Raw genomic sequence first — 20,000 nt, forward strand, 5'->3', positions numbered from 1 at the left:
TACGCTTACATCGTACCCAACAAAACTGAGCAAGACGCACAGAAAAAAGTCAAGGCAGACCTAAGCAGTTTTGTGAAGCCTTTAGAGGTAGGCTAGATTTACATTTATTTCGGGGGATTATTTGTTTGTAGTTTTCTTGTTTGAGTAGAGTCAAATTAACGCATTTTGGCACTTTAACGGCTATTTAGTACACGTAGAAGGAAAAAGCAAGACCGGGAAAGAGAGGGGGAAAATGAAGAAGGAGTGAATTTCTGGAAGTGAAGACATGAATATGAAGACATAACCCCTCTCCCTTTTTCCCCTCCTGATATCCATATCTCCTCCTCCTCATCCTCCATCCCCATTATAAATATAAAGTGTTTAGTTTGCCTTTGGGAACCAAGGTGTGGAATTTTGTGTGTCTGTTTTTCCTCAGACTAATTAAACTCACTATTTTGCTGCTGATGCTGATGGTAGTAAGATCATAATCGGTTTCTTTATCCCTTCTTTACATTGCCACTCGACATGCTAAGACCTACAAGTCCATTTACATACATAACACTTATATGTTTGATTGTTGAGAGAGTTTACCTTGACTTTATGTCTGATACCCAGATTCAAATGTCGGTGCTCAGTCATTTCGCATGACAGGCCTACGATTTTTTTCCGTATTGTTTATGTTGAAATAGCTTATTTAAGAGGCAGGACATCATATTTGATGAATTACCCTGAGCTTAAGAAAAAGATCGAAACAGGTGGGAAGAGAACTTTGAAAACACTCCAAATATGCCAGGAAACCCCGTTAGGAGATTCAAACTAGGGTTATCCACGCTACACTGATCCTACAGCCCACCTACTGTTCTATTAACTCTATTAAACTCTTGCAATAAACAAATAAAAAGTGACAAGAAAACAAGAATATTTCTTTAATGTATTCATCCTTTGTCTTTGGCAGGTTCATCTGATAGATACCTCTGGAGAAGAAGACGAGGTCATCGGTGAAATGCTGTGTCTTCGGGGCTATGCTCGGCGGCCATGAGGCTCTCCCACCTCGAAGTGAGCACACATATTCATCCAGGATGTGTGTTTTATCGTCATGGGCAAACGTCAATGGACCTTCACCTCAAGATTTTGCTCGATAGTCGTCGGGTCTAAAAATCCTGCAAGAAAAGTCACACATACCCACATGATGTGCGGAGAGAAAAGTCATTGATGAACAGACTTTAAAGTTTTGCCAGGGCTGCGCTTGGTGGTCCAGGGTCCATCCACTTGGACTGAGAGAGCACAAACACATACAGGCTGACGGCGATATTTCTGAGTACCAGATGAGTCCACAATAATGTGTATTTAATACTGAATTATTGATGATGTTTCATTCTTGCTTTGAAAAATAAAAGGAACAAACAAAATGTAACCCAACAGGAACTTGTGTTGTTGTTTTTTTCTTAATTGTTTGTTCTGTTTGCTTTGTAAAGTGTCTCAGAGGGTGTCCCACCTGCCATATTCTTCTGTTATTTCTGTCTGGTGTTGAAGTGTTTAAATCTACAGGCCAGATGGCTTTTAGCGTTGATATTTCGCATAGATCTAATCTTTACTTACTGACAACCTGCCAGCTTTCACTCCGATAGAACTTTTAGCACAGTTAAGTCATCAAAGAGGCAGAAGACTCCTTATTCTGTATTGTCTTTGCATTTTTAAAAGGACCTTACCAAGTTGGTAAAGAACTGAAAACTTACATGTACTCAGACCAAGATAACAGAGCACCGCTTAAAGTTAATCTTTGCATACAGTTCAAGCGTCTGTGAGGTAGTGCCTAGGAGGACCGGTATTAATGTTTCTCAGTAACCAAATAAGGCTGAACATTAATGAATACATCATGCACTATCGAACAGATTCAAAGCTTTTTATCCACATCTAGAGCATTCGAACCATAGCGCAGTGTAATGTGATCCTACGGAAGTCCGGTATGAGACTGAAATTAGGGGTACAAACATCGGGTTTTTTACGGCACTTGCAACACAAATAGGTCATTATATTGTAAGTGCCTAAGATCAGAGGTGTTACAATAAAGTAACAAACATAAAAATGGAGAGATGTTTCATAGGAAAGTACGAGCAAACCACACCACCAGAGACCCACCAACCATTCTCCTGGGTACAAACTTTTCCTATCTTTTCAGAAACAATTACTCTACTCATGGAATTAATGGAATCCACTTGTAGTCGACAGCACCCTTCTCCCTCATAATATACTTGTTTGTTTGTTTGTTTGTCTTTTTGTTTTTGTTTGTTTGTTTTTGTTTGTTTGTTTGTTTGTTTGTTTATTTGTTTGTTTGTTTGTTTGTTTGTTTGTTTGTTTGTTTGTTTGTTTGTTTGTTTGCTTGTTTGTTTGTGTGTTTGTTTGTTTGTTTGTTTGTTTGAGTAAAGCGATATACAGGGTGATCCAAAAAAACTTTACAACTTTTTTTCTGAATATCTCGCTCAAAATTTGTTCTAGAATGCTGTAATTTGGAAAAGACATAATTCATTCAAAAGGAATTTGTTTGATCTAAAAGACACGAGAAAGAAACATGTTTTCAAAGCAGAAACGGCTAAAAATAAAAAGGACCCAAGAACGCAAAGTTCACCAATGTTTAAAAATCTTGTAAAAAAAAGTCGTGAAAGATTAGTTGACCTTTTTGTTTATTTTTTGTTTGACATTAATTTTCAATCGCTGTGACATTTAAACGATAATTAATTTCTTTTACAGAGTTTTGCAAACCTAATGATTTCATTCTGAAATTCCTAAGAAGCAGTGCTCCACATTCCCTCCTTTGGACTCGACACATTTTTAACGCGTCGTTCGAAATGTTCAGTGGCGTCCTAACACAAGGACCTGCTGAACCATGAGTTTTTAAACCACACACACTGTACATGTTCACAAAGAAGTGGCTTCTAGAGACAATAGAGTGGGGTGCCCAATAGACAGCATTTTTCGAGTTAACATATCCCGAAGGGTGAAAATGGGCTTTATGCACTAAACCAAATGTCATCGAGGAAATGATTCCTCTTTACAAGACAATTGAGGAATCATGAACACATTGCCACACTTCTCCCTCATAATATACTTGTTTGTTTGTTTGTTTGTTTGTTTGTTTGTTTTTTGTTTGTTTGTTTGTTTGTTTGTTGTTTTTTTATTTTTGTTTGTTTGTTTGTTTTTGTTTTGTTTGTTTGTTTGTTTGAGTAAAGCGATATACATTAACACGATTATGATCATTTGTTGGCGAGAGAAAAGTACAAATGGAAAGATAGAAAGAACAGAGGTAAAAAGAGGTAACGTAAAGAAGTAGGGCCTACCGGTGGCACCCTCCATCCACCCGCATAGTCTACTCTGTGCATACAGAGGAAATGTTACAGACATGAGTCACACGATGTAGAAAAATGTATACATACATTGTGTACAAGAGAGTCAACCCATTGAATATGATTGAAGATGTACATTCAAGTCGAACAAAGAAGACACACTCTAGTGCACTTTTATTGAAAAGAAGCTCAACTTCGTAATTCATACAGATTTTTCTACTTGATTTTCGAAATATAGCAAATTATGAAATAAGCCAATATTAGTTTCTAATAAAAGGATTATGTTGATAATGTAATGCCACATTGAGTGTTTTTTAATTAAGATTTAGTAGATGTTTTACGGCGCTCACAACTGCATACGGTCATATGAGCGCCAGAAGATTAGAGCTGTTACAAGAGAGTAACAAACATAAAAGAGAAGAAGGGGAGATACGGACGATAGGTGCTTGATAGGAAAGAAGAAGCAAACCACACCAGAGCACCCGCCAACTTGCGTGTTTTAGTGCGGTAAGTGTTTTTGTTTAATCTACTAAAAGTTTTACGGCGCTCGCAACTGCATAAGGTCATATGAACACGCGAAAGTTGGTTACATTCACAACAGTTCATAGCATAGCTTGATTTAGTTCAATATTCAGATTTAAATGCAAAAAATTCATTGTGAAAATCTCAATTTTTAAAAACACAGTTTCAAACAATATTTAAAACCAAATTCTAGATCTTGGGGAGTTGATTCTCAAATACCCTTTCATCCATTGTTAGTTTCCTAGATGGTAAAAGAAATTTCTTTTTGTCAGCTGGTGACCTTAAACTGCGAGTTGTAATGTACAGTCTCTATAGATTTGACAAATAGAATAGCACATTGTCGTTCAAGCATTTGTGACATAAAGCTACCATCTTGTACATAATTTGTTTCTCCACAAGAAACCAGTTTACTGTCCGTAAAAGAAGTGTAGCAGAGTTTCGCCTTAAATTGATAAGAAGAATGTTTAGAGAGATGTTCTTTTGGTCAGAACAAAACGTTTTATTTTTATTTTATTTTTTTTTAAACCTATTTATGGGGCGTATCATCTCGTTAGATGTTACCTTTATGAACAGTGCTGTGGATTACCATGATTCGAATCTGAAACGTTTCATTCTGAATTTTTATAAAAGTAATTTCCACTAATACTTTATCAAATTAGCTGTGTTTTATTCTGACTTTTCAAGCGATTTCTTCGATTGTGATCTTGAGCTCTCAGGTGGTCACTTGAGATTTCATTTTTTTTTTTATGTGTATGTGGTTTCGGCGCTCGCAACTGCATACGGTCATATGAGCACGCGAGACAAATTAAACTTTTTCAGTCAGTAGGAAATTTTGAATTTTGCCCGGGTGGCGGCCGAAGCCTACTCTTATTGATTTTAGACAACCGAGGGATCTTTAACGTGCACAACTTGCACACAGGCCCTCCGAGAGTTTTCGCCCTTGTCCGAGAAGGCTAGGTGTAGATCTTTAGTACCAGATGATCCGGAGTTTCGTGTGGCTGAACAACAGCAGTAAGAAGGAGCCAAGGAGTAGCAGTAGAAAGGATGCAGAAAGAGTCGGGAGCCCAGAGGCGGGGGTAAAGGAGTTGAGGGGGTGGGGGCAAAAATTGGAGACACAATCAGACTACAGAAAATTGCTAGAGAGCAGCAAAGGAGGTAAAAGGAGATAATTTTAGAGAATAAAATTTGAACCCGGGACCTTTGACTGAAAGTCAAACACCTTAACCTCCAGGCCACACGAGCCCCTTTTCATTGTTGTGTTTTGTTTCCTGCGTTTATTTTGTTTATTCTTTTACCTGTTTATTGGTTGCATCGCCGCTTTAGATGTTACTTTTCTGAATTATGCTGTGGGTGACCATGATTCAAACATGAAACGCTTCACTCTAAAATTGGGTCAGCTATTTCCATCACTACTTTAACAATTTAGTGAAATGCTGCTCTTATCAACTTTTATATTCTGAAAGCTGCAAATGCTTTGCTTGGTGACGTCTTGAACTTAAATTGATGACACTTTACACACGTGCTCTGAAAGACACAATGTTGACATTGTGTATGCGAACAGCAGATAAGATTTGTCATATTTTAGGAAGTTCTGAGCGAGACCTACGCCTCGGGAGCGTGGCAATGTCCGTGGCCAACTATTGTCGCGTAATCAGCTAACGACAGGAAGTTAAATATTATGTAAATTAATATACCTGGGATGTTGTTTCTTTTTAAAAAGAAAGACTTTCAAATTGTACAACAGCCACAGAGTGGCTATAGCCTTTACTAAAACCAGCTAGTCAGCTAAAAAATTGTACAACACAAGGAGCAAAACGCGGCCAGGTTGTGTAATGGCTACCTGGCGTAACAATCAGCCGGACTATCTGGGGCCTTTTGTGAACACACCTTTCACGACCCGTCGCACATGTTTCAGCATCACTATCAGTGAAGGTCCATGTTTTATCAATTCTGTAGAGTTTTGGTCTTGTGTTGTCCAAACTTTTAATTGCATAACAACACTTGTCGCGCTTTGTCAAATAAAAAACCCAGCAAAAAACATGTCTGCCTCGGCCTCCTGGTCAGTGGGTGAGAGGCGAGCAAGACGTACGCCTCGGGGGCGTGGCAATGTCCGTATCCAACTATTGGCACGTAATCAGCTGACGACAATCAAAGCCAAGCCATGAAAACTGTTTTAGTACTCTCTTTACTGTTAATGTTGTCCATTTACAGCTTATGATTCACTCTTGCTTCAAATTTAAGGAATCTAGATAAACACAATATGGTCCGTCGATAAATAACATTACAACACCGGTTCTTGTTTCTATTCCAGGGGAGGGATTGATCCATGTCGCTTCCTGGATAACCATCGTCATGTCATCGAGACTTATTTTTATTTTTCATCCGTTGTGCTGTCGGAGTCAATTTTGAATGAATCTTTAAACGTTTCTTTATGTTCTGGTTCTCCTCATTTGATTATAATAAAAGCCATCTTTTGAAAATCAGTTTCGAGAACGATGCTTTCCACGTCATTGTTTATGCTTGTTAGATCTAATTAGAACTCTAGTTTTTATTTCAAGTAAGTGTTAACGACACTTGCAACACAATTAGCTTATAATAATATTATGAGTGCCGAAGATTAGAGGTGTTACTGGAGAGTAACAAACACACACAAAAAGGACGAGAGATAAGGACGATAAATGTTTGATAGGAAATAAGGAGCCAACGCCCCCAGAGCACCTGCTAACCACCCGCTACTGTAAAATAACTCAGACACTTAGAAAAATTATGTTGTTGAAAAACTATTTTCTGACAATTTCTTCATCTTACTTGAACTGGGTGTGATTAAGACCTAGCCTGAAAAACGTTCTGTGTCTACAAGGAAAATAAAATAATTTGACATTAATAAGTTTGAAATGGATTTATTAAAATCTTTAGGTGACCAGTCTGTGTTAATTTGTATAATTTCATTGTTAGGACAGTTCTTGACAAGCATGCACCACTCGTGGTCTGTCGATAAGAACTGCACCATGGTTCGGGGCTGAAGTGAAAATGGCCACAATTGAATGCAGGAAGGCAAGGGTTTAAAACAGGGCTCACCACCCAAAGCAAATTTTTAAGATTAAAGAAGCAAGAACTCAAATTTGTAACTAAATGTGCTAAAAAGAAATACTAGATCTATGTTTCCCAATTTGAAAATTCAAAATTGTGTGAACAATTATTCGGCCTTTGTGATGAACTATTAGGAAGGGTCAAAGAGACACGTTTCCCGAATTCTTTTAGCGATCTAAAACTACCCAACAAGTTTGCTAATTATTTCACAGGTTGAGTCCAGAAACTAAGAAATGACCTTGATAGATTTAACTATAAACCATGTGGAGGTTTTGGTGTCTAGGATGGGATATTTCTTGATGGGTTTAAACATGTTTCCGAAGAATACATTACATCAGTCATTTAAAAAAAACCCTAGCACGCATTGTGATCCAGACCCTGTCCCTAGTTCTGTTGTCTTACTGCATTGATGAACTGATCCAATCTATTACCAGAATCATAGATAATTCTCTAGTGTGTGGATCAGTACCAAATTCGTTTAAAATTGTGCTAGTAACCTTTGCTAAAGAAACAAAACCTAGATCAGATTGTCTTAAAGACCTATAGACCTGTTTCAAATCTACCTTTTCTGTTTAAAATCCTTGAAAAGGTTATCCTCGAGCAGCTTCGTCATCATTTACAAGAGAACAATCTGTTAAAGCCATTCCAGTCTGCCTATCGAGCTAACCATAGCACAGAAACAGCACGGGGGCTCTCGAGGGGGTAATATTGCTTGCCTCTCATTCAATAGGTCCCGCGTTCGAATTCGGATAACGACGGAAAATTTTCTTCTCTAAAATGTTCTTCTTTCACCTTCTTTCCTGCTCTCTAACAATGTTTTGTCGTCTTCTTTCGTCTCCATTTTCTTACCTCACCCTCTCACCTCCTTTGCCCCCTCCTCTGGGCTCCTGGCTCTTTCCGCAGACTTTCTACTGCCACTCCTTCATGGCTCCTTCTTACAGCAGTCTTTCAGCCCACACCCCTGATCTTATGGTAGCCTTCTCGGATAAAGGCGAAAAATCTCGGAGGTCTCGTGTGCAAGTTGCGCGGGTTAAATATCCCTTGGTGGTCCAAAATCAGAGTAGGCTTCGGCTGCCAACCGGGCAAAATTCAAATTCAAAATTTCCTTCCAGTTGAAAATGTTTAACTTACTTAGCAAAGAAAGCGAGACTCTGCTATACTTCTTTTAATGACACTGCGCTGGCTTCCTGTTGAGAAACGAATTAGAGGGTGATCCCAGAAAATACTGTACAACTGTTTTTCTAAATATTTCGCACAGAATTAGTACTAGAATGTTGTTATTTGGAATATGTATAATTCATTCAAAAGGAATTTGTTTGACATAAAGTTTCAAAGAATAAATTAATTTTCGGAAACGGAATTGGCTTTTATAAAAAAAAACACCTAAAAATGCAGACTGCTCCAATTTAAAAGATCTTTTATGGAAAGTCATGAAATAATTGGGTTTTTCCCCCTTTCCTTTTATTTAAAAGAATCTGTACTTTCCATCCCTGTAACCTTAAACAATATTTCTTTTCTCCTACAGAGTTTTTTTTTTTTAATTTATTTTTGAACTCTGGAATTCCGAGAACAAATTGTCTATAATATTATGTCCTCCTTTGCACTCGACACATTCGAACGCGTCGTTCCTAATGTTCAGAGGTGGCCAAACACAAGGATCCACTAAACCATGAGTACTCACAGTACACTTTATAGTCTGTTTCTAGAGACAACATGGAGGGGGGGGGGGGTGTGAGGTTGCCCAGGTAGACAGAATTTGTGGAGATGATATTACCTGAAAGGTGAATATGGGCTTTGCCAAGAGACCAAATGTCATAGTCATAGAGGAAATATTCAAGCTTTTCAAACTATTGAGGAATCATGAACACATTGCAAATTTTATCTGATAGCTTCGCGACTGAGAAAATGGTACAGCTGTCGTAGATGAAGATAATTATACCTTGAGAATTCGGACTGTTGAGATGTTGAAAGTCCTTGCTGCACACATTTTCAACGGACAAACGTCTCATAGAGCTTATCTACTGAATTCTGCACCCTGGTGACCTTTAAAAGGGTGCGAATGGTATGTGTTTGACCTGCAGTGGTCGTTTTGTCTAGGGATTTTTAGATACGATTCTCTACAGGTCCTAACTGATGGACCATTTTCACCCCTGATATCAAAGAAGCCTAACGTGCCATAAGCGAAACGTCAGTGTGGAGGAAGATATTGACAAAAAAGTTGTACATTTTTTATTTTTTGGGGGGGTTGTTGTGTTGTTTTTTGGATCACCCTATATGTACACGTTGGAAAATTCATGTCACAATTAATGCTAGAATGACAATGCACCATCATATTTATCAAATATTTTCAGACTACTTTGCAACTCTCAGTTTAAGGTCACCAGCTGACAAAATAAGATTTCTTTTACCATCTATGAAACTTAAAACAACAGATGAAAGGGCATTTGAATGCCAAGGCCACGAGATCTGGAACGTTTGTTTGAAATATTGTTTTGGTTTTTTTTAACTGAGATTTTTACCATGAATTTTTTAAATTAAATCTGAATATTGAACAAAATCAAGCCGTGCTATAAACTGTCGTGAATGCAACCAACTTGTGTTTCGCGCACTCATATGACCTCATGCAGTTGCGTGGACAGTAAAACGTTTCCGAGATTAAACTAAAACTCTTACCACACTAAAACACAATGTGGCGTCACATTTTGAACTATCAACCCCATCCATTCATTAGAAACTAATATTGGCTTATTTCATAATGTGCTATATTTCGAAAATCAAGTTGAAAAATCTGTATGAATTGCGAAGTTAAGTTTCTTTTCAATAAAAGTACACTAGAGTGTGTCTTCATAATTCGACTTGAATGTACATCTTCCATCATATTCAATAGGTTGACTCCCTTGTACACGATGTATGTATTCATTTTTTCTATATCGTGTGACTCATGTCTATAACATTTATTCTGAGTACAAAGTAGATTGTGCGGGTAGTTGGAGGGTGCCACCAGTAGGCCCTACTTCTTTAGTTTATCTCTGTTGTTTCTATCTATTCGTCTGTACTCCCCCTTCCCCCCGCCCCCCGGCACCAAATGATCATATTCATGTTCATGTACATCGCTTTACTCAAACAGACAGACAGACAGACAGACAGACAGACAGACAGACAGACAGACAGACAGACAGACAGACAGACAGACAGACAGACAGACAGACAGACAAATGCATATTATAGGGGGGAAGGGGCGCTGTCGACAACAATGGGATCCCATTAATTCCATGTGTAGAGTACATGTAATTATTTCAGGACGGACAGGAAAAGTTTGTACACCCGAGGATAGTTGGCTTGTCTCAAAATTTGTCGTCCATATCTCTCCATTTCCGTTTGTTACTCTATTGTAACACCTCTAATCTTTGGCACTTATAATTTGACCTATTTGTGTTGTAAGTGCCGTAAAAATTGTTTAAAGAAAAACAAATGTTTGTACCCCTAGTTTCAGTCTCATACCGGACTTCCGTAGATTGACACCACACTGGGAAATGGTACGAATGCTTTGGATGGGGATAAAAAGGTTTGAATCGGTTCAATAGTGCATGAAGTATTCGTTAATGCCCAGCCTTATTTGGTTACTGGGAAACATTAAAACCGGTCCTCCTGGGCACTACCTCTCAGACGCTTGAACTGTGTGTAAAGATTAACTTTAAGCGGTGCTCTGTTATCTTGGTCTGAGTACATGTAAGTTTTCAATTCTTTACCAACTTGGTAAGGTCCTTTCAAAAATGCAAAGACAATACAGAATTAGGAGTCTTCTGCCTCTTTGATGACTTAACTGTGTTAAAAGTTCTATCGGAGTGAAAGCGAACAGGTTGTCAGTAAGTCAAAATTAGATATATGCGAAATATCAACGCTAAAAGCCAACTGGCCTGTGGATTTAAACACATTAACACCAGACAGAAATAACAGAAAAATATGGCAGGTAGGACACCCTCTGTGACACTTTACAAAGCAAACAGAACAAAAGATTAAAACCAAAACAACAACACAAGTTCATGTTGGGTTACATTTTGTTTGTTCCTTTTATTTTTCAAAGCAAGAATGAAACATCATCAATAATTCAGTATTAAATACACATTATTGTGGACTCATCTGGTACTCAGAAATATCGCCGTGAGCCTGTGTGTGTTTGTGCTCTCTCAGTCCAAGTGGATGGACACTGGACCACCAAGCGCAGCCCTGGCAAAACTTTAAAGTCTGTTCATCAATGACTTTTCTCTCCGCACATCATATGAGTATGTGTGACTTTTCTTGCAGGATTTTTAGACCCAACGACTATCGAGCAAAAGCTTGAGGTGAAGGTCCGTTGAATTTTCCCATGACGTTACACCACACATCCTGGATGAATATGTGTGCTCACTTCGAGGTGGGAGAGCCCCACGGCCGCCGAAAATAGCCCTGAAGACACAGCAGTTCACCGATGACCTCGTCTTCTTCTCCAGAGGTATCTATCAGATGAACCTGCCAAAGACAAAGGATGAATACATAAAAGAAATATTCTTGTTTTCTTGTCACGTTTGATTTGTTTATTGCAAGAGTTCAATAGAGTTAATAAAACAGTAGGCGTGCTGTTGGATCAGTGTAGCGTGGATAACCCTAGTTTGAATCTCCTAACGTGGTTTCTTGGCATATTTAGAGTGTTTTCAAAGTTCTCTTCCCACCTGTTTCAATCTTTTTCTTAAGCTCAGAGTAATTCATCAATTATGATGTCCTGCCTCTTAAAAAAGCTATTTCAACATAAACAATACGGAAAAAAATTGTAGGCCTGCGAAATGACTGAGCGGGAATTGACAAAACGAGGGCGGGAATTGAAAAAACATGGACCTTCACTGATGCTGAAACCTGTGCAACTGGTCGTAACAGGTGTGTTCACAAAAGGCCCCAGCCAGTCAGGGTTGGGGATTTTTTTGATTTTTTAAATAAAAATTTTAAAAATCGATTTTTAAAAATTTACAGCAGATTTTTTAAATTTAAATCGGATTTTTTTTATTTTTTTATTTTTTTTTTAAATGTCGACACAGTTTGGGATTTTTGGTGGCTAAAAGTATGTTCTTTTAGTGCAGAATGCATTGTCTTTATTTTAACTAATGATTAATATAAGCAACTGCGAAAGAAAGCCTTAATCTGCTATTATCAGTGAATTATGGCTACAGACAAAAAATGAAGAAAATGTCAGTCTAAAAGGAAAAGGGGGGGGGGGGGGGGAGGGGGGAGGGTAATTATGCATAGATAGAAAGGAATTCTAAATGTCAAAAGACGTAAAAACAATACATTTTTTAAAAGTGATTTAAATCACTGAGCTTTACTTTTAAAATCAAGTTGATATAAATTTAAAAAATCAACGGATTTAAATCGACCTGATTTAAATCAAACCAACCCTGGTTTTCAATTATGAAAGGAAAGAAAATTGAATACCGTATTATTTTACATTGACAGGGGGGGGGGAGCAGACTTTTAAGCATGATTATATTAGTCTACTAAACAGTATATCTGTTAAATAAAACAAAGGAAATGAATTCTGAATGTTTAAATATGTAAAAACAGAATACATTTTTAAAAAAGTGATTTAAATAACAAAATCAAGTTGATTAAAATAAAAAAAATCAACTGATTTAAATCAACCGAGCTCTGATTTCAATTATGGGAAGAAAAAAAGTAAATTGAATACTGTATTCTTTTACAGTGAAAGGGGGGGAAGCAGACTTTTAAGCATGATTATATTAGTGTACTTAACCTTATATCTGTTTTATGAAACCTAGGAAAGGAATTCTGAATGTTGAAATATTAAAAAACTGAATAAAAATAATTTTTTTAAAAAGTGATGCTGAAACCTGTGCAACTGGTCGTAACAGGTCTGTTCACAAAAGGCCCCAGCCAGTCCGACTGATTGTTACGCCAAGTAGTCCTTATACAACCGGGCGGCGTTTTGCTTCTTGTGTTGTACTATTTTTAGCTGACTAGCTGATTTTCGTTAAGGCTACAGTGGTGTGGTTATTGCACACTTTGAAAGCCATTCTTTAAAAAAAATAACAACCCAAGTATATTTATTTACACACTGCAATCGAACTACAAGCACCCTCTACTCCAGCACTTCCTAAAATAAGACGAATCTTGTCTGCTGTTGGCATACACAAGATCAACATTGCGTCTACCAGAGCACGTGTGTAGAGTTTGTTATATTAAAGTTCAAAACGTCACATAGTATAGCATTTGCAGTTTTAAGAATATTAAAGCTGATAAGAGCACCACTTCGCTAATTTGATAAAATAGTGGTGGACATTTTTCCCCAAATTCAGAATGAAGCGTTTCAGATTTGAATCATGGTCATCCACAGCATAGTTCAGAAAAATGACATCCAACATGACGATGTGGCCAACAAATAGGTAAAGGAATAAACAAAATATATACTGGAAACATAAATAACAATGAAATAACAAGTGACCACCTACCGTCTCAAGGTCACAATTGTAGAAAACGCCTGAAAACTCAGAATTGAACGCAAGTGTCTATGATGAATAAAACACAGAATAGCAAGACGTCTACACACGCTGATAATCAAATCGAGAATGACAAAGAAAATCCAAAAACTACTTGCTCGAGCCTCTCTTTGAAGGTACGCTACTTTGCTGCACGTTTCAAAACACAAAGAAAACTACAATTTTACTTCCTGTCGTCAGCTGATTACGCGCCAATAGTTGGCCCAGGACATTGCCACGCCCCCGAGGCGCACCTCTCGCTCGCCTCTCACCCACTGACCAGGAGGCCGAGACAGACATGTTTTTTGTGGCTTTTTTTTATTTGACATAGAACGACGAACGTTGTTATGCTTTTTAAAAGTTGGGACAAAACCAGACCAAAAGTCTACAGTAGTATTTTTCAATTTTTTTTTTGCAGATTACAAGTGTTATCGTTGGCAGTGACAGCCGTTGATCGAATTGATAATAAGAAAGAAACCAGAAAAATCTACTAGTTCGAGCCCCTCTTTGAAGGTACCCTAATTTGGTGAGCAGTTCGAAACACAAAGGATGACCAAACAAACAAACAAACAAACAAACAAACAAAAACAAACAAAAAAACAAACAAACAAACAAACAAACAAACAAACAAACAAACAAACAAACAAACAAACAATCAAACAAACAAACAAACAAACAAACAAACAAACAAACAAACAAGTATATTATGAGGGAGAAGGGTGCTGTCGACTATAAGTGGATTCCATTAATTCCATGATTAGAGTAATTGTTTCTGGAAAGATAGGAAAAGTTTGTACCCAGGAGGATGGTTGGTGGGTCTCTGGTGGTGTGGTTTGCTCGTACTTTCCTATGAAACATCTCTCCATTTTTATGTTTGTTACTTAATTGTAACACCTCTGATCTTAGGCACTTACAATATAATGACCTATTTGTGTTGCAAGTGCCGTAAAAAATCCGATGTTTGTACCCCTAATTTCAGTCTCATACCGGACATCCGTAGGATCACATTACACTGGGCTATTTTTCGAATGTTCTGGATGTGGATAAAAAGGTTTGAATCTGTTCGATAGTGCATGATGCATTCGTTAATGCCCAGCCTTATTTGGTTACTGAGAAACGTTAACACCGGTCCTCCTGGGCACTACCTCTCAGACGCTTGAACTGTGTGTAAAGATTAACTTTAAGCGGTGCTCTGTTATCTTGGTCTGAGTACATGTAAGTTTTCACTTCTTTACCAACTTGGTAAGGTCCTTTTAAAAATGCAAAGACTTGCCTCTTTGATGACTTAACTGTGCTAAAAGTTCTATCGAAGTGAAAGCTGACAGGTTGCCAGTAAGTAAAGATTAGATCTATGCAAAATATTAACACTAAAGACCAACTGGCCTGTGGCTTTAAACACATTAACACCAGACAGAAATAACAGAAAAATATGGCAGGTAGGACACCCTCTGAGACACTTTACAAAGCAAACAGAACAAAAGATTAAAACCAAAACAACAACACAAGTTCATGTTGGGTTACATTTTGTTTGTTCCTTTTATTTTTCAAAGCAAGAATGAAACAACATCAATAATTCAGTATTAAATACACATTATTGTGGAATCATCTGGTACTCAGAAATATCGCCGTGGGCCTGTGTGTGTTTGTGCTCTCTCAGTCCAAGTGGATGGACCCTGGACCACCAAGCGCAGCCCTGGCAAAACTTTAAAGTCTGTTCATCAATGACTTTTCTCTCCGCACATCATGCGGGTATGTGTGACTTTTCTTGCAGGATCGAGCAAAAGCTTGAAGTGAAGGTCCATTGAAGTTTGCCCATGACTGTACACCACACATCCTGGATGAATATGTGTGCTCACTTCGAGGTGGGAGAGCCTCACGGCCGCCGAGCATAGCCCTGAAGACAAAGCAGTTCACCGATGACCTCGTCTTCTTCTCCAGAGGTATCTATCAGATGAACCTGCCAAAGACAAAGGATGAATACATTAAAGAAATATTCTTGTTTTCTTGTCACTTTTGATTTGTTTATTGCAAGAGTTTAATAGAGTTAATAGAACAGTAGGTGGGCTGTTGGATCAGTGTAGCGTGGATAACCCTAGTTTGAATCTCCTAACGGGGTTTCTTGGCATATTTGGAGTGTTTTCAAAGTTCTCTTCCCACCTGTTTCGATCTTTTTCTTAAGCTCAGAGTAATTCATCAAATATGAGGTCCTGCCTCTTAAATAAGCTATTTCAACATAAACAATACGGAAAAAAATCGTAGGCCTGTCATGCGAAATGACTGAGCACCGACATTTGAATCTGGGTATCAGACATAAAGTCAAGGTAAACTCTCTCAACAATCAAACATATAAGTGTTATGTATGTAAATGGACTTGTAGAACTTAGCATGTCGAGTTGCAATGTAAAGAAGGGATAAAGAAACCGATTATGATCTTACTACCATCAGCATCAGCAGCAAAATCGTGAGGAGGAGGAGGAGGAGATATGGATAACAGGAGGGGAAAAAGGGAGAGGGGTTATGTCTTCATATTCATGTCTTCACTTCCAGAAATTAACTCCTTCTTCATTTTCCCCTCTCTTTCCCGGTCTTGCTTTTTCCTTCCACGTGTACTAAATAGCCGTTAAAGTGCCAAAATGCGTTAATTTGACTCTACTCAAACAAGAAAACTACAAACAAATAATCCCCCGAAATAAATGTAAATCTAGCCTACCTCTAATGGCTTCATAAAACTGCTTAGGTCTGCCTTGACTTTTTTCTGTGCGTCTTGCTCAGTGTTGTTGGGTACGATGTAAGCGTAGGTGACCTTGTTCATGACACGGGACATGAAGTAGAACTTGGAGGCTTCAGACCACTTGTTGGAGATGGGGGTGATCGCTGTGCATAGGGGGGAACAGAAGAGTACATCATGTTATCATGGGGGGAATGATGAACGATACATTACAATGGGGGAAAGGAGGGGGGTATCTATTTCGTAAAAAAATAAAATAATAGTAAGACATATACACACTAAACACACAACACACACACACACACACACACACACACACACACACACACACACACACACACAGAGAGAGAGAAAGAGAAAGAGAAAGAGAAAGAGAGAGACAGAGACACACAGAGAGAGAGAGAGAGAGAGAGAGAGAGAGAGAGAGAGAGAGAGAGAGAGAGAGAGAGAGAGAGAGAGAGAGAGAGAGAGAGAAATAGACAGACTGTGCAAAGTAAAAAGAGAAATCGAGAGAGACAGAGAGAAATAGTGTGTGTGTTTGTGTGTTTGTGTGTGTGCGTGTGTGCGTGTGTGTGTGTGTGTGTGTGTGTGTGTGTGTGTGTGTGTGTGTGTGTGTGTGTGTGTGTGTGTGTGTGTGTGTGTGTGTGTGTGCGCGTGTGTGTCAGTTTTTAAAGAGAGAAATATACTGACAGAGAGAGAGAGAAAGGCAGAAAGAAATAGAAAGAAATAAATAAAGAGCACAAAATAGAAAGACACGCGGCTTACAGAGAAGAAAAAACTACTCAAGAAAAATGAGAAAAGAAGGGTAGAGGATAAATTACAAAGTAGCCTGTGAACTATTTGTCAGTAGTTACCTCCAAGCTCCATCCGATGAGCCAGGAAAGGCATGGCGTAGAACTGAGTCGGCAGCTGGAACAGCTGTGGTGGGAAGACAAGGTCAAATCTACCGTGGTCCGGGTAGAAGACTTGGATCTGGGGAGAAACATAGGAGATTGGAATGAAAGATTGTATATTATGTTTTACGTACTCATTGACAAGGAAAGTCTCTCTCTCTCTCTCTCCCTCCCCCCCCCCTCTCTCCCCCCCTCCGCTCTCTCTCTCTCTCTCCCTCCCCTCCTCTCTCTCTCTGTCTATCTATCTATCTATCTATCTATCTATCTATCTATCTATCTATCTATCTATCTATCTATCTATCTATCTATCTATCTATCTATCTATCTATCTATCTGTCTGTCTGTCTGTCTGTCTGTCTGTCTGTCTGTCTGTCTGTCTGTCTGTCTGTCTGTCTGTCTGTCTGTCTGTCTGTCTCTGTGTTTCTCTCTCTCTCTCTCTCTCTCTCTCTCTCTCTCTCTCTCTCTCTCTCTCTCTCTCTCTCTCTCTCTGCTCTTCCTCCCTCCTAATTTTTTACAGGGTTCCACAAGCTGAAATATTCTGGGAAATTAGAAAACTACGTGTAGTTTTAAATCATATACAGTGTATCATGCACTATGTAAATAAGTCTCTTGATTTCTATGACCATGAATATCCCATTGGAACAACTGGCCAAGAAGCAGAGAATACCCATTGAGACCTGCAGAAAACACAATATAATTTAGTGAGAGGAAAGAGGCTTCATTAAACAATTCCAGAATTCCAGGTCGCTCCAGGAGAAATTGTACGAGTTGATGAGAATGCAGGGGAAAAAAGCATTAATTAATGAAGATGACCTTTCTCTGGTTTTTGCTTTGCTTTCATTACTTTCTTTTTTTTTTGGGGGGGGGGGGGGTTCTAAATGTAATCGTTTTCTACCGTACCGCCCCAATTGAAATACTGGACACTCGGTTTAAACGCTTAGAACAATAAGAAGAGGATATATCAGAAAAATCAAGAAAAGCTGGACAAACGATGTCGGGCATCTCATAAACCTACCCCTCCTTGACTGAGACGTTGCATGAAGACTGCTCTGTGGTACACTCCCTTCTTTTTGATGGCGTACAAGGTTTCTTGAGACAAACAGGTAACACGCTGGGAAAAGAAATAGAGGTAAAATATAAATCTTTGCACACGTACATAACCTGTCACTCAGTCTGTCTATCTCTTCAACACCATCTCCTTAACTTTTCATCCCTTGTGATTCTTGGCTTCATCTCTCTCCCCCCCCTCTCTCTCTCTCTCTCTCTTTCTCTCTCACACTCTCTTTCTCTCTCTCTCTCTCTCTCTCTCTCTCTCTCTCTCTCTCTCTCTCTCTCTCTCTCTCTCTCTCTCTCTCTCTCTCTCCCAGAGTCTCCCAACTCTTTCTCTATCACCCCCTCGCTCTCTAGCCATCTATCTCTTCATCTCTATTTCAATCTTTCTATTTTCTTCACTTTCTCACCCTTTCTCTCTCTTCTCCCTCCAAGAGAGAGAGAGAGAGAGAGAGAGAGAGAGAGAGAGAGAGAAGGAGAGATAGATAGAGAGAGAGAAAGAGAAACAGAGAAAAGGAGGTGAGTGAGTGAGTGATTGAGTGATTGAGTGAGTGAGTGAGTGATTGAGTGAGTGAGTGAGTGAGTGAGTGAGTGAGTGAGTGAGTGAGTGAGTGAGTGAGTGAGTGAGTGAGTGAGTGAGTGAGTGAGTGAGTGAGTGAGTGAGTGAGTGAGTGAGTGAGTGAGTGAGTTAGTGAGTGAGGTGAGTGAGTGTAAATGAATGAATGAATGAATATGTAAATGAATTACTGAATGAGAGAATCAGTAAACGAATAACTGAATAGGTAAATAAGTAACTGAAATTAAGAATGAATGAATAAGTTAATGGATAAGTGAATAAGTAATTGAATTAATGTTAGGATGCATGAGTGATTAAGTCAGTTAATGAGGTTAAAGAATGCATTATGAGTGAGTTAGTGGGAAAATATAATAAATTCCTTACCACAAAACTAGTTGGGCTCTCCGCGTGTACCACGATCACCTCACTGAATTCAAGAGGTTTGAATTCCCAGAACGTCGGCATTGGCGGCATTCTAGAGACAGTTACGATGGGCAATGGAGCAAAGAACTGTCTATCCTGTAGTTGAGTAGACTTTTCCTGTCTTCCCACATGGCCCAAAGCTGTGCTGTTAGAGTCTGGGTGCAGAGAAGGAGGGGAGGATGTCTTGGGAAATCGGGAAGTATTGGAACAGCTCAGCGGAGGACTCGACCTGTTGCTGACTTGTTGACTAACGCTCTTGAAACCGGGAGCGGCGGAAACCTGAGCTTGTCTAAGGTTTGGGTTGACCCATGAGTATACGCTACGGGGTCGTGGGTGTCTCGGTTGTCCCGCAGCACCTCTGACAACACCAGAAGTGGAGGAGCCCTGGTAATGTTTCTGTCTGAGCTCTGGGTTTATCCAGGTGTATACGCTGCGAGGTCGTGGTGTCATGCGTGTTACAGACTGTTGTGACGAGGGTCTTGTTGAAGACCCTGCAGGCACCGATGGACGTGACAAGGTTTTATCTGAGGGTTTGGATTCTCCAGCACTAGCAGGCTCTCTCGCATGCTCGGTGATACCGGTGAGTATGTCAGTCTTTGTGTTGCCCGACAGGGGCATCGGGGGCAAGGAGGAAGAGCTTCTGGCGACTGAAGACATCTTCAGGCTTGATTTTCTTGAGCCAGAAGATGGACTGATGGACGCCTGAGTCCCTCTAGTTTCCTTCTTCCTTGAAAGTATCTCAGCAAACGAAGACGGGTCACCTGGTGAAGATTTCTCTACTGATGAAGATGGCTTAGTAGATGAGAATGTCTCCACTAACGAGGACTGATCAACTGACGACGATGTCGCAACTAACAAAGATGACTTAGCCGATGACAACAGCTCCGATGAGGA

At 39.2% G+C, this 20,000-nt stretch overlaps 2 protein-coding genes and 1 long non-coding RNA gene across 6 annotated transcripts in view; 1 reads left to right on the plus strand and 2 right to left on the minus strand.

Annotated features, from left to right (window-relative positions):
• Position 1: 1 nt before the first annotated feature.
• On the plus strand, positions 2–1,400 carry LOC106012832. The gene is made up of 2 exons (XR_001185166.1): positions 2–87; positions 935–1,400. It is a non-coding gene; the product is annotated as an uncharacterized LOC106012832 (long non-coding RNA).
• Positions 1,401–15,329: 13,929 nt separating this feature from the next.
• LOC106012777 lies at positions 15,330–18,199 on the minus strand. Its single transcript, XM_013086706.2, has 4 exons — positions 18,093–18,199; positions 17,039–17,156; positions 16,167–16,330; positions 15,330–15,413 (listed from the first exon to the last, which is right to left on the minus strand). The coding sequence occupies exons 1-4, from the start codon at positions 18,114–18,116 to the stop codon at positions 15,330–15,332; spliced, it is 390 nt and encodes a 129-aa protein (XP_012942160.1). The 5' UTR covers positions 18,117–18,199.
• A 651-nt stretch (positions 18,200–18,850) lies between these two features.
• LOC106012825 (mucin-12-like) overlaps positions 18,851–20,000 on the minus strand; it is a 12,744-nt gene continuing 11,594 nt past the window's right edge. For all 4 annotated transcript variants that reach the window (XM_035971785.1, XM_035971782.1, XM_035971780.1 and 1 more), the window contains exon 4: positions 18,851–20,000. This exon is cut by the window's right edge and continues 128 nt beyond it. In XM_035971785.1, coding sequence (XP_035827678.1) covers positions 18,981–20,000 — 1,020 coding nt within the window. In that variant the 3' untranslated portion in view covers positions 18,851–18,980.

Source organism: Aplysia californica, unplaced genomic scaffold (genome assembly GCF_000002075.1).
Source record: "Aplysia californica isolate F4 #8 unplaced genomic scaffold, AplCal3.0 scaffold00019, whole genome shotgun sequence".
Classification (NCBI taxonomy): Eukaryota; Metazoa; Mollusca; class Gastropoda; order Aplysiida; family Aplysiidae; genus Aplysia; species Aplysia californica.